The sequence below is a fragment of the Lithobates pipiens genome, unplaced genomic scaffold (assembly GCF_037356315.1).
Source record: "Lithobates pipiens isolate NorthernLeopardFrog02 unplaced genomic scaffold, aLitPip1_a1.2 Scaffold_22, whole genome shotgun sequence".
NCBI lineage: Eukaryota > Metazoa > Chordata > Amphibia > Anura > Ranidae > Lithobates > Lithobates pipiens.
The window spans coordinates 28,495,823-28,509,318 of NW_027507784.1; the positions used below are offsets into that span (position 1 = coordinate 28,495,823).

The 13,496-nt window shown below is 40.0% G+C and overlaps 2 protein-coding genes across 6 annotated transcripts in view; both read left to right on the forward strand.

Annotated features, from left to right (window-relative positions):
• LOC143923499 (nuclear factor 7, brain-like) overlaps window positions 1-13,496 on the forward strand; it is a 744,238-nt gene that overhangs the window by 164,789 nt on the left and 565,953 nt on the right. The window lies entirely within an intron of this gene.
• LOC143923496 (nuclear factor 7, brain-like) overlaps window positions 1-13,496 on the forward strand; it is a 169,923-nt gene that overhangs the window by 98,941 nt on the left and 57,486 nt on the right. Inside the window, exon 9 of one of the 5 annotated variants that reach the window (XM_077447198.1) lies at window positions 5,654-8,334. The exons of the other annotated variants lie outside the window; for them this stretch is intronic. Within the exon in view, the coding sequence (XP_077303324.1) occupies window positions 5,654-6,225 (572 nt within the window). The 3' untranslated portion in view covers window positions 6,226-8,334. Of the gene's footprint in view, window positions 1-5,653; window positions 8,335-13,496 lie in introns of those variants that run through there. 5 annotated transcript variants of the gene reach the window in all.

Here is a 13,496-nt window from a genome sequence, read left to right on the forward strand (position 1 = left end):
CATGGAGATCTACCCAAATTTAAATGATTTTTTAAAAGTTGGATATGCTCTAAGAATGTTAAATATATGGCAACACTGGTTGGATATCTCTGAAGCATTTTGGGGTGATGTCCTGTTATCGCAACTTAATTTAGTTTTCTTCAACAGTACATGGTACTGAACGATTGGTGGGCTGTTTAGTGTCATTCTGTTCGGACTGTTACAAAGTTTATTTTGGGGAACGTGGTGCAGATGTTAGGGGTATGTAGGTTGTGTAGGTATGAATGTGTGTATGGTGTAATCTGGGGTCTCCGGCACTATCATTAAATGTTCCCGCCTCCTACCAATCCTTTATTTTATTAGTTTGTGTGGGAGCCTGGAGGCTTTTAAACCTTGAATGTTTACTCAAATATGCCTGTGCTTACTGTATTTAACTTGACCAGTTTTTTTTTTTTTTTTTTTTTAACTCGATTCCCATAGTTGCATAGTTAGGTTGAATAAAGACACCGTCCATCCAGTTCAACCCGAGTGTCTACAATTGTCCCTATCCCTGTACATTGCACACATCGGTCCCTTCCCTCAAGGAGCCCACAATCCAAGGTCCCCATTAATATACCAGGGCCAATTTTGGACAGAAGCCAATTAACCTACCTCCATGTCTTTGGAGTGTGGGAGGATACCTACGCAGGCACAGGGGGAACATGCAAACTCCAGGCAGGTAGTGTCGTGGTTGGGATTTGAACCAGCGACCCTTCTTACTGCTAGGCGAGAGTGCTAACCACTACACCACTGTGCTGCCCTCACTATTCAAATGGTGGTTTTTCATTTTTTTATGGACACCACGCTGGTCTTGAGTTTTTAGGCGAGGCTTTGGCCTAGCCTCATGGACTAGGCCAAAGCCATGGCGCCTCCTAATAACTCCTGCCTGCAGCACCTCAGGACCGTTTCGTTGTTGGTGCCGGTCCTGGTGGGGGAAAAAAAATTGATTTGCTGAAAATTTGAATCCGTTTTGACCTCCTAACTCGATTCAAGATTTAAATCATTTTTTTTCCCCCTCAGCCCTAACAGTTATTCCACTGATCTGCAACAAGCATAGGCATGTCCTCAGGACTTGCACTTTATCCTTCTGGTTGGAGCTGTGCTCACACAGCATTGGTCTGAAGCCAGGACTACCATGATGCATTGCCTGAGACTTTTAACTTTAGCGAATTGCTAGTTCCTCCTTTCCTAATGTCAGAGAACCAACAGTATGGTTTTTATTTTATTTTTTTCTATTTTTTTTTACTTTTATAAATTTTTATACTACTGCAGCAATGATTTACAAATAAGAAAAAATAAAACTGCGCTATTCAAATAGACCGCCCTATGAGCAGCTGCTCAAATCGTTCCATTACGACTCTAAACTGTATACAATGGGGAGCTGGGCTGAATACAATGAAAAAAGCTATTTCCATAGCAAACAAGTTTAAAGAACATGACAAATAAACTCAATGTTGTGTACTACTACCCACGTGTGTTGCGATAAATAAATATATAAATCGATGACAAATATCAAATAGTGTAAACTAAATCAATTAGTGAATAAATTTGATTGGACAGGAAACACAATCAGACCTTAATAAAAGTGTAAAAGAAATTCATAAATCAAGCCACATACGGCAAATATTGTGAGCTAACGCCAGAAATCTAGGCGACAAGTTGAGCATATCTCAACCGCCCTGTATTTCTCTTGCTACTGCACAGCAATTGGTAGTCCAAGCAGGGAAGCATACAGACCATGGTTCCTCAAAGAGTGGACTAGTAAAAGCCAATGCAGAAACAAATGTAGGTGTAATGAACAATAAATTCATATATGTAACTACAAGACATGGCGAAGTAAAGATTGGGACATGGCACTGTGTAGTACTTTGTAATAGTGTTCATATCCCTTGAAATTTTGAACTTTTTGTCATGTAACTAAAAACATAAATGTAATTTACTGGGTTTTTATGTGATAGACCAACACAAAGTAGCACATAATTGTGTAGTGGAAGAAAAATTATTTTATTTTTGTTTTTTTAAATGTGAATAGTGTGGCATGCATTCATATTCATCCCCGTGAGTCATTAATTTTGTAGAACCTCCTTTCAGTGCAATTACATCTACAAGTCTTTTTTTTTGGGGATGTCTCTACCACCGTTGCACATCTAGAGTGAAACTTTTGCCCATTCTTTGCAAAATAGCTCAAGCTCTGTCAGATTGGATGGAGAGCGTCTGAATGCCTAGAGGCGATTCAGTTCGCATTGTGCGCTATACAAGTATTTCATTCATTCGTCAATTTTCAAGTCTTGCCACAGATTCGCAATTTGATTTAGATGTGGACTTTAAGCCATTCTAACACATGAATATGCTTTGATCTAAACCATTCCTTTGTATCTCTGGCTGTATGTTTAGGGTTGTTGTCCTACTGGAAGGTGAACCTCCGCCCCCGTCTCAGGTCTTTTACAGACTCCTAACAAGTTTTTTTTTTCTCTCTCAAATTGCCTTGTATTTGGCCCCCACCTGTCAACTTTGACCAGCTTCCCTGTTGAAGAAAAGCATCCCAATATGATGCCACCATGTTTCATGGTCGGGATGGTGGGTTCAGGGTGATGTGCAGTGTTTTTTGCCACACAGGGATCTTTGCATTTAGGCCAAAAAGTTTAATTTTTTCCTCATCTGACCAGAGCACTTTTTTTTTTTTTTGTGTGTCCCAACCCCCCCCATGGTTTCTCGCAAACGGGACGACTTATGACTTTCAACAATGACTTTCTTCTTGCCACTCTTCCAATAAAGGCCATATTAATTGAGTGCAGGACTAATGTCCTTTGGACAGATTCTCCCACCTGAGCTGTGGATCACTGCAGCTCCTCCAGTTACCATGGGCCTCTTGGCTGCTTCTCTGATGAATGCTCTCCTTGCCTGGCCTGTCAGTTTAGGTGGACGTCCATGTCTTGGTAGGTTTGCCCTATGTGCCATACTCGCATTTTCAGATGTTGGCGTGAACAGTGCTCCGTGAGATGTTCAAAGCTTGGAATTTTTTATCATTACCTAACACTGCTTCAAACTTCTCCAACTTTATCCCTGACTAGTCTGGTGTGTTCCTTGGCCTTCATGATGCTGTTAAATAAAGTTCTCTAACATACCTATGAGGGCTTCACAGAACAGCTGTGTACGAAGATTAAATTACACACTGGTGGAATAAATTTACTAATTAGGTGACACCTGACTAAAATTGGTTCCGCTAGATTTTAGTTACGGGTGTCAGAGTAAAGGGGGCTGAATACAAATGCACACCACACTTTACAAATATTTTGTAAAAAATGTTTTAAATCCTTTTCCTTCCATGTCACAATTTTGTGCCACTTTTGTATTGGTCTATCACATAAAATCCAAATATTTAAGTTTTTAATTGTAACGTGACAAAATGTGGGATAATGTCAAGGGGTATGAATACATTCAAGGCAACTTATTTTGCTATTAAATTTAATAACTTACAATTTTAAAGTGTACTGTAGTTCTGTGCATACAGAGTATGTACATACAGTGTGTGTGTAATACATCCTGGTTTTATGCTGCGGTATCGTGAGATTTCCTCCATATTCTGGGTTTACCCAGAACACTGAGTATATCTAGTAATGTAAAGAAATATTGTGGTGGAGCAACACTGGGGAGTAAGAGTATTGCACGCAGAGCTGATTTTTAACGCCTTAGCGCCGAGCACATGCACATTTGCGTTGACAGCTTTCAAGCGTTATACCGGAGGTGATGCATGCAGTAGCATGCGTCACCCTGGTACCAGTTTTTTAGAGCGTTTGGCTCTTTAGGGATAACAACCGTTTCGGCTAACAGCTGATTGGTTATCCCACAGCAGCGGGAGGGGACGTCGCTCCCCCCCCTTCCGCCACTCTTCCTGGGCCTCCCGTCCTACTCTACTTGGCTGCCTATGGCTTGGCTTTTTTAAACAGCGACAGTGTTCAGTATTGCCATTTTTGCCCATCTGAATACTTTGAACTGTATAGGGGAGGGATTTGGGGTCTTTTAAATCCCTGATCCTTCCATAAGAGTCCATTCACATAGGGGCAACTTTGGATTCTACTTGAAGTCGTCTCAAGTTGCCTCAAGTCGTGCAACATGATAAAATCAATGTAAGTGAATGAGAGCTGTCTTAATGTACACTACTGAAGTCACTCCGAATTCAGAAAAGGTTCCTGTACTACTTCAATCTGACTTCTAGGCAACTTGTACCCATTGATTTCAATGGAAGATGCCTCCAAGTCTGATCCCCTGTCTTAACTGAAGCAACTTTCCAGGAAGTAAAAAATAGTTTTCTAGGCAAACCCCTCCTACAGATCTGATGTCATTGGCCACTGGCAAAAGTCCCCTGTCCTTGAGGCAACTTCAAGTTGCCTTGTAAGTTGCCTCAAGTCGTGCTGTGATTCCTAAGCAAGTCGTGTCCAAGTTGCCTCCCGAAGTCTCGCTGCAAGTCATGTTGCCCCTGTGTGAATGGACTCTAAAGAGTACCTGTCACCACGTATTACTGTTACAAGGCATGTTTACATTCCTTGTGAAAGCAATAAAAGTGAAAAACATTTGTTTCTGTAAAAAAAGAAACCATTCTTTTTTTTTTAAATGTCCCCGTGCGCTCGTGCAGCAAATAAATGCATACACAAGTCGCTCCCGCATATGTGAACAGTGTTCAAATCAAACATGTGAGGCATTGCTGCCATTGTCAGAGCAATCATTTTAGTGCCAGACCTCCTCTAACTCTAACCTGGTAACCGTTAAAAAATTTTTTTAATGTGTCACCTATGGAGATTTTTTAGGTGCCATAGTTTGTCACCATTCCACGAGTGCGCAATTTCAAATCACAGGTATCTATTAGTGTAACATCTTTCACATTACACTAAATAGGCTAACTTTATGGTTTGTTTCTTAATTCATGAAAGTATTTTTTCCCCCCCAAAAAATTGCGTTTGAAAGACCCCTTCGTAAATACCGTGTGACCTAAAATATTGCAACGGTCGCTATTTTTTATCTTTTTCTAGGGTTTCTCTGTGTGTGTGTGTGTGTGTGTGTGTGTGTGTGTGTGTGTATATATATATATATATATATATATATATATATATATATATATATATATATATATATATATATATATATATATATATATATATATATATATATATATATAGGTGTTTAGTTGGACGAAGTACTTTTCTAGCAAAAAAAATTGATTTTAACTTGCAAGCAACACATGTCTGAAATAGGCTTAATCATGAAAGGGTTAAACGCTTACTGGGAAATCATGTGCTTTAAGTTGGGAGCTATCAACAGGACAGTTTAATACTGCTATTTTACTTGTTTGGTCCCATCAAACTTTAATGTCACAAGCTGATTTGGCGAATTGTGCTTAATCCTGCTGGTTGAATGAGGCTGCGTTTGATAAGCCCTTCATCCCCGCTATACAGCACCTCCAGTGCAGGAACATCACCTTATCAAATGCATTTTACTAGTAAATGTGCACTGTGTAACAAGTGCCTAACAAGTAACCACATCCAACTGTGGACCTCTGCTTCAAATCCACTTCCAAAACTAAAATGACCCAACACATTTCAGGAAGTACGCATTAAACTTGTTTCATTGTTCATTGCAGAACCTAAGGAGATTTGGATTCTCGGGAACTTTTGGGTAAACCAAGCTGCTCGCAAATCAAGCCAAAACCTAGGACTCGACAAGAAGCAATTTACCGTCCGTTGGATGGGCAGATCCAATCTGCTTTGGCAAGACTTTGTTCCAAAACTAAAGGAGTCTGTCTCTGAACTGGGAACCCCAAGCGTTGTATTCATCCATATAGGGAGCAGTGATCTGGGAAAAAGCAATCACGAAATCTTTAAAAAGCATGTGAAAAGCGATTTATCTCACATCGCGAAGACTTATCCGAATACAGCCTTTATCTGGTCTGGCATACTGCCCAGAAAACAATGGATTAATTCCATCCTGGAAGACCTCAGGAAAGATTTTAACGCTGAAGTTTCCAGTCATGCAAAAGAGTTTGGCTTCCGGGTGTCTTCTCTCCGTTTAGTCGAGGAATTGACTGTAGAAAATTACCATAAAAAAAAAGAAAACAGCGGTTCATACAGTTGGGATTATATTTACGGTCTCTTCAATACTTATGTCAAAGAAGCCGTGGAAAAGGAAATCAAAAAAATTAAAGAAGCCAATTAACACATTAAAACATGCTGCAGCTATCAAACTAAACGCAGTGAGTTTCGTTGCAAATAGTTTATTTTGGACGCAGCTCTTTTTTCCTAAACGCGGTTAAACTGTCTGCAACTAAACATTGCTAATCATTTTGTATGAATAACATGATTTCTTTGCATTGTGATTCCAGCTGCTTTTTGAAAAGGCTTCTAAATGCAGCTAAACTGAAATTTTATTTCAGTTAAATTTGTCTTGTAAAATGTTTGTTTCCTTAGGGAATGTCCCACCCCCTTTTATTTTTTTTATTTGAAGAATTTTATTATGGTGATAGTCGTGTGTACTCTATTGAGGGTTTTATCGTTGTTTTTTTTTTTTTGTTGTTTTTTTGGACACTTTTCTGTTCTAAGTAAGCAAGGGGCAATCTCTCGAAAGGGACCTGAAAACCCCACAGCAGTTATCAAAACAGGTGTCCTAATTGGAAGATTTCACCATTTTATTCCTGTTCTAATGCCAGCACTTTCATTCAACTGGCAACAAAATATGCCGAATCATCAGCTGGGAAGAATCTAAATGCAACCTCCCATCCCCCCCCCCCCCCCAATTAAAGTCTGTTGTTATTTTGTGTTGAAGGCTTTTTTTTTTGGAACCTCTATCTGTGATTGTGTGAAGCCTTCATTTGCCTGAGTATTTCTTTAAGCCCAACTCTAGGCTTCATTTACCTTTTTATTTTTTTTTTTTTTTTTTTATAAATGGTTTGTACCAAGCTGCACCCGTCATACAGCGTTATATCAACTATGTAGCATTGGCTACGTAAAGTATACGGAACTGTTCTGATTGTTCTTCCCATCCCAGTTTCTGAAACAAAATAGTGCTGCTCAGCCATTCATAGAGTACTTTTTATTTTCATCAATGAATACAGTGGCTAATTAAGAGATGTGGCAGATGAGGTTCGTGACCTCTACATCAGCCAGTCACAGGAAGCCTTGTATTCATTGATAAAATACAATGCTTCCTGTGAATGGCTGAGCAGCATTCAGCCCAACTTAATTTTGGTCTAGGAGGTAGAGGTTGTGACCTCAAACGCCCACATCTCCAACTTGCCTATTCAGGGGAAGCCTTGTATTAATTGCCTTGTATCGATAAAATACAAAGCTTCCTGTGAATAGCTGAGCAGTAATCTGTTTTGTTCTTGGGACAGGAGGTTGGCCAAGGTCGCGTGATGTCAAACACCCACATCTCCAACTTGTTCATAGGAAGCATTCATTAAAAATGCTAAGTTCCACAATTTGGGTTAGGTATGGGAATGAGACTGGAAGTCCCCATCACTGCCAGTTGTATACTGTATGTAGCTGCTGTTAAATACAGTTTATACACTGGTGACACATGCATCAGTGAAGGAAATTGTTTTAATTTGGACCAGCTTGTTTCAGGCGACCCATTTCAAGGTAAATGAAACCTTGAGATGGGGGGAAAGATTGTGTATTTAAAGCCTATTGGGCTTTCTCATCCTTTTAACCCCAGAGGAACCCCAAACATTTTCAAGTCTTGAGGAACCCTTATTAAAACCAATTCATCAGGTGGTCAATAGAACAATGCCACTTATGTTGGTGGCCAATAGGAAGAATGTTCCTCTTAAAATGGTGCTCAGAATGCCACCCTTAAAGACAGCTAAAAATATTTTTGCTGTCCTGCTGCTGGCTTTGCTAAGTGATGCTAAACTTTGACCTCTGTAGGTACCATCAAAAAAAGGAAGGAAGCCCTATCAATCTCTGGAGGAACCCTGGTTGAGAATGACTGGCCTATGTTTGTGGGGGTGGGGGGTTGATAATAGTGGCAAGCAAAACTGTTTATACAGAAGTCCAATAGATAGTTAAAAAAAATGCTCATTGGCTATGGTAAAAACAGGTGTTCAGTTATGCCAACATTTCTAAAAATGTAGATTAACTGTTTTCATTCTGGATGAATATGTTCATTTTAATGGATTTGCTTAAAGTAGTTTTTTCTGTGTATGTTAATGTGCTGTTCTTTATATTCTTGAATAGAAAAAAATGAGAAATGCTTAGAAAATTTTAGTTTTTTGTTTTTATTTACACAATTGTGATAAAATAAAGCTTTTTTTTTTTTAATGCATAATGAGCTTGTTTTTCCTGGAGAAGGGGGTAACTAAAAAAAAAAAAAAAAAAAAATGAGCAGTACATATAAATATTTTGTATTTCTTGTAAGCAGGCAGCAATTTTGTGGCAAAACAGATCTGACTAGCAGGAAAATTGGACTACATATACGTATTTAGTCAGCTAGGAGTGTGTTGCCTCTGGTCTTCCAGCAGAGGGGGAATGTCTGCTTATTCATTTAGGCTGTGGGTCAGTGAGGTCTGTTTGCGCCAGAACAGATTCCCCTCGCCATGAAGGTAAAGGGGTATGCAAAAAGCCGCTTTAGAATATCTGCTGCTCCTGTCAGTAAACTGACTGATCTCAACAGCATTGGTGACTGATCTCAGGTGAAAGCTGAATGGGCCTGAAGGCCATCTGCATTTTTCCATTGACCCAAGTACTTTAATATGGAAGGCACTTCCAAGCATCCAAGGCTCTCTGGATTTTGATGGAACAGCAGGCATATTCAGATGCATTTTATACCAATTGTGTTGTGGGGTTTTTCATTTCGGGTACAGACACCTGACGTCAGTGATACCCAAGTCGAGATATATTATAGCTACATGGAGACCAGACAGACTCGAGAATGATGAGTAAGCCGTTCTGTTTATTTTGGCGTGCTCTCAGATTAGATATACAGAATGACATGTCATGTACTTTAGGTACAAAAACCCCACCCCTGTAAAAATACCAGATTTTTAAGATGTAAAATCAGACTAGGATGATTCACCTCTCCACCTTCAATGTGACCTGCAAAATCTGCATTTCAACTAAACCTCTAAGTGTGGGAATGGGGGACTTACAATTTGGTTGCTTAAATATGCACACCTTTTGATCTAATACCTTGATGAAGCCCCTTCTTGGTTTTATAACATTTGGTCTCGAGTCTCGTACACACAATCAGATTTTTGGCAGGGAATTATGTGCTGACAGACTATTTGCCTAAAATCCAACCGTTGGTACGCTCCATCAGACAATTGCTGTCCAACTTCCTGCCAACAAATGTTGGATGGCAGGCTAGTAAATTTTTGGCACACAATGGTCTGTTTTTTGTATCGTGTGTACAAAAGTCCGTCACACAGGTCCAATGTACAAACACGCATGCTCAGAATCGGTGCTCACCAAACGCAACATTTGAAGGTGCCCAAAGGATGGCGCGCAAGAGCTGATATTCCATGTAGCACGTCACTACGTTTGTGTTTGTTGGCCAACAATTGTGTGCTGTTGGTATGCAAGACAAAATCCAGGCACATGCCCTTCGGACAAAAGTCTGGTGCTCTGTTGGCCAACTATCCGATCGTGTGTATGAGGCTTTAAGGTAGGAGTGCATCAGCACCGGATCTTGTCTTGGGAATCTGCCCTGATTATCTGTGCTATAGTTTTTATACACTGCCGACCAATGACCCATGCATTAGTGAAGGAAGTAGTTCATTTGAACCAGTTTGTTCCCAGCAAATTATTTGAAGGTCAATAAAACCTGGAGGTAGGGGAAAGATTGTGTATTTAAAACTTTTTTTTTTGTGTTAAACCATTTTGCGTGGGACTGTTAGTAGCTGGACTTCATAAACAAATGCTCATTGGGCGCTGGCTATAGTATAAATTACTGATCCATTATGCCAACATTTCTGAAAATTTAGATTAATAGTTTTCATTATGGGTGAATGTTAATTTTAATGGATTTGCTTAAATTCTGTGTATGCTATTCCTATAAGCCAAGTAATTTATTTTTATTAACACAATTGTGTGAAAATAAAGCTTTATATTCTGCATAAGGAGCTGGTTTTCCTGGAGAAGCTGGAGAATGTGTTGTCCATTTTACCACGACTTTGGTATAATAAAAAAAGTAATTGGATGAGCAGTGCATATAAATATTTTTTATTTCATAAACACATGTTGAGTCACTGGCTACATATTAACTAGCTTATTTGGTGCTTAAACCCCCCCTCCTGCTCAGACCAATTTTTAGTTTTCATCGTTGTCATAATTTGACCATTGCGCGGTCATGCTACACTGTACGTAAATTAAATTTATTTTTTCACACAAAGAGCTTTTCTTTTGCTAAACAAGACAATTTGCAAAATGTTATAACTATGAAACATGTTTTTTTTTAAACGGGTAATTTTTCTCCATTGGTAATCACTGGTGGGCACAGAAGTCTCTGCAGAGGCTCTCCTTGATGTCCCCCCTCACAGCCCATGATCCGCTCCCTAACCCCCCTGCGTTAGAATTTAGAAATTAGATCCGTGCTGCAACAGTCTTTCAGGTATAGCACGGACACGTGGATTAAATAAGTGAAAAGAAAAACATTTATGTGAAACACATTCCAGTGATCAACTGATAACAAATCAATATTCAAATACCATATTGTGTTGGGTGACTGGATATTGATTTATCAGTTGATTGTGTCTCACATTGATTTTTTTTATTTTTTTAACTTCACTATGTAGCCAGCGCCTCAACATATGGTTGGTTTTTGGCAAGAGGCTAAAAAATTGAAGGCAGCACTTGAAAAATGTTGTATTTTATATATGCAGGTAGCAATCCTGTGGCAAAATCGATCTGAATAGCAGGGAGATCAGACTATGCTTTGCGTCTGCCGGTCTCCTAGCATAGATAGGAATGTCTGCTTATTTAGCCTCTGTCGGCTTTTTTTTTTTTCCGTGCGCTGAAACTGCTTCACTCCCCAAAAAAGTTGAATGGGTATGCAAAAGCAGCTTCAGGAGATCAACTGCTCCTGTAAATTAACTGACTGATCTCAAGTGAAAGCTGAATGTGCCTGAAAGCAATCTGCATCGACCCAAGCCCTTTAATTGGAAGGCTCTTCCAAGACCATGCATCACTGGGGTTGTATTCTGTCGTGAGTTTATGTAAATTGAGTAACCTATTAATTTTCGATATGGAGACTAGCATGCAAAAGGACCATCGTTCATCTGATATTCTCATTGTGCTTATGATCCTCAACTGTTCTTCATTCCGGGGATCTCCTGGGCGGTTATTCAGGACACTGACCCAGAGGACAAACCGCATTAGGTGGCTTGGGGGGGGGGGGCGGGCTCCACTTCGTAATATTCTGAGATGGAAGCTGGAGGAAAATGTCTGACAGCATGCTTATCTTTTCTTTTTTTTTTTCTTTTTTTTCTATCGGGAAAGTCAAATTGGTCTTTACCTTGCCCTACTCTACCTTTAGCAAGACAAATTCACATTGACTAAACAGTACAGACAAAGTTGACTACTACTATTCTATAGACTTAAACACTTTGCCAGTGGTGGAAATGTTGGGGCTTGATGTGATTGTGTGCCGAGTTCCCCCTAGGAAGCCTGTACTTTTTCAGTACCAGCTTGGATGGTTTACCCCAGAAACCAGTACATAGAAAAGTTTGGTGACTAAGCGGGTGCAGCACAACTTTGGATAAAAAAAGTCCTGTTAAAATGCCTAAAACCTCGTTGGCATGATTTAGCTTACTGCCGTGTTAGCAATTTTTCTGATTCTTAGCCACCAGTGAACATTTGCCTGGGCAAATGGAGGTACAGGACAGTGAGTGTGTTGTCCCCACGGGCTGAGAAATGTTACTGGCAGGATCACCAAGTAAGAATGGAGACGTAACGTGATGACCAATGCAGCCAACACATCTAAAAACTGTAAACTCTACACATTAAAGGCCAAGTTCAACTTATTACTTGCAAATTTTTTGCATGTAACTATTTGCGTTTTTAAAAAAGGAGCCTGCAGAGCATTGCACCCACATTCAGAAGATCATGGGTGCAATGAAAGGCTCCTGCAGACTCATGATGGCTGTCTGCCTGTACCTCCAATACAGGTAAGAGGTTGGAACATAGGCGCATGTTAAACCCTAAATATGTGTGCAATATGCTCCTAAAGGTGAACTTATCCTTTAATGCACTCGCCTTTTTGTTTTAACTTGGACATACAGAATAGGGGATGGTCGGCACTCAAAATGACATCCCAAAAGTATTCCTTTATTGAAAAGACACGTAGAATGCTGTAAAAAAAAACCTACGCAATTTGGACATTGAAAAAAAAATGAATTGGTCTTGACTAAGGACTAATGTTTGAAACGCGTAGATTTTTTTTTCTTTCTTACTGCATTGTACATGTCTTTTCAATAAAGGAATACTTTTTGGATGTCATCCTGAGTGCCAATCATGCCTTTCCTTATTCTGGTATGTTGGCGGTGTCGATGGCCTTGGGTTCTGAGCACCGGGTATAGCTGTTATGTGGGAAGGTTGTAGAACGTATACACCTGTTTTTTCAGGATATGGCAGTTTTTTTTTCTGTGTACCTATGTACGCCATACTTGTAATTATGTGTGCATCGGTGTACAGCCATTTGTGTCCATAGGTGGCTTTGCACACCTGGGAAGGGTAAATAGGCCTGAATTTGTTGCATGGGCTTAGGCTCCCGTGTGCCTAAGATATTAAACGATACTTGACATTACATAATACATGTTAATGATCATAACATTTTAGTGCTTTTAGATGTACTATTAAGTTGACAGTGGCCATTCATGAACCATACCCCAGCAACAGACAACTGGTGTGGTGAACCAGGAAGCCAAAGCGTATAAACCACACTGTCAGACAGAATCTTGGAGTAGTGAAAGGACCATAGAGTGTAGGTGATTGTGCGTTCAGTCGTTTTACCAGCTTGATTAAACGGGTTGCCTTAACACAAAGCTTCAGACTACATTGATGCAAATTAGCTCTTAAGCCCATTGCCATGTTCCCCTTGAAGGCCATGTTACCAGGTTGATCCCACTACAAACTGGTAACAAATGTACCTGGACCTCCTGCTGATTTGATTTTTGGCTAAGCCCGGAAACAGCAAGCGGGGGGAGGGGCCGCCTTCCCCACCGCCACCTCTCCTGCCACTTCTTAAAGTGAGCCCGCAACAAATTAACCATGGGACCACTTTTATCAGACACTGAATCGCCTGCAGTAAAAAAAGATACAGGGGTTTTGCTGCCATAACACCGGTATTTAATGTCAAGATAATGACTTAAATTTACTGTGGGCTTTCAGCATGTGGCTAGAGAAAGCTACAGTATGGCTGTAAATAAGCTATTCAGCCCCTGTTGTATGGTACCCGGAACATTGCAGGAATATCTCCTTGGCAAATTCAAAGTA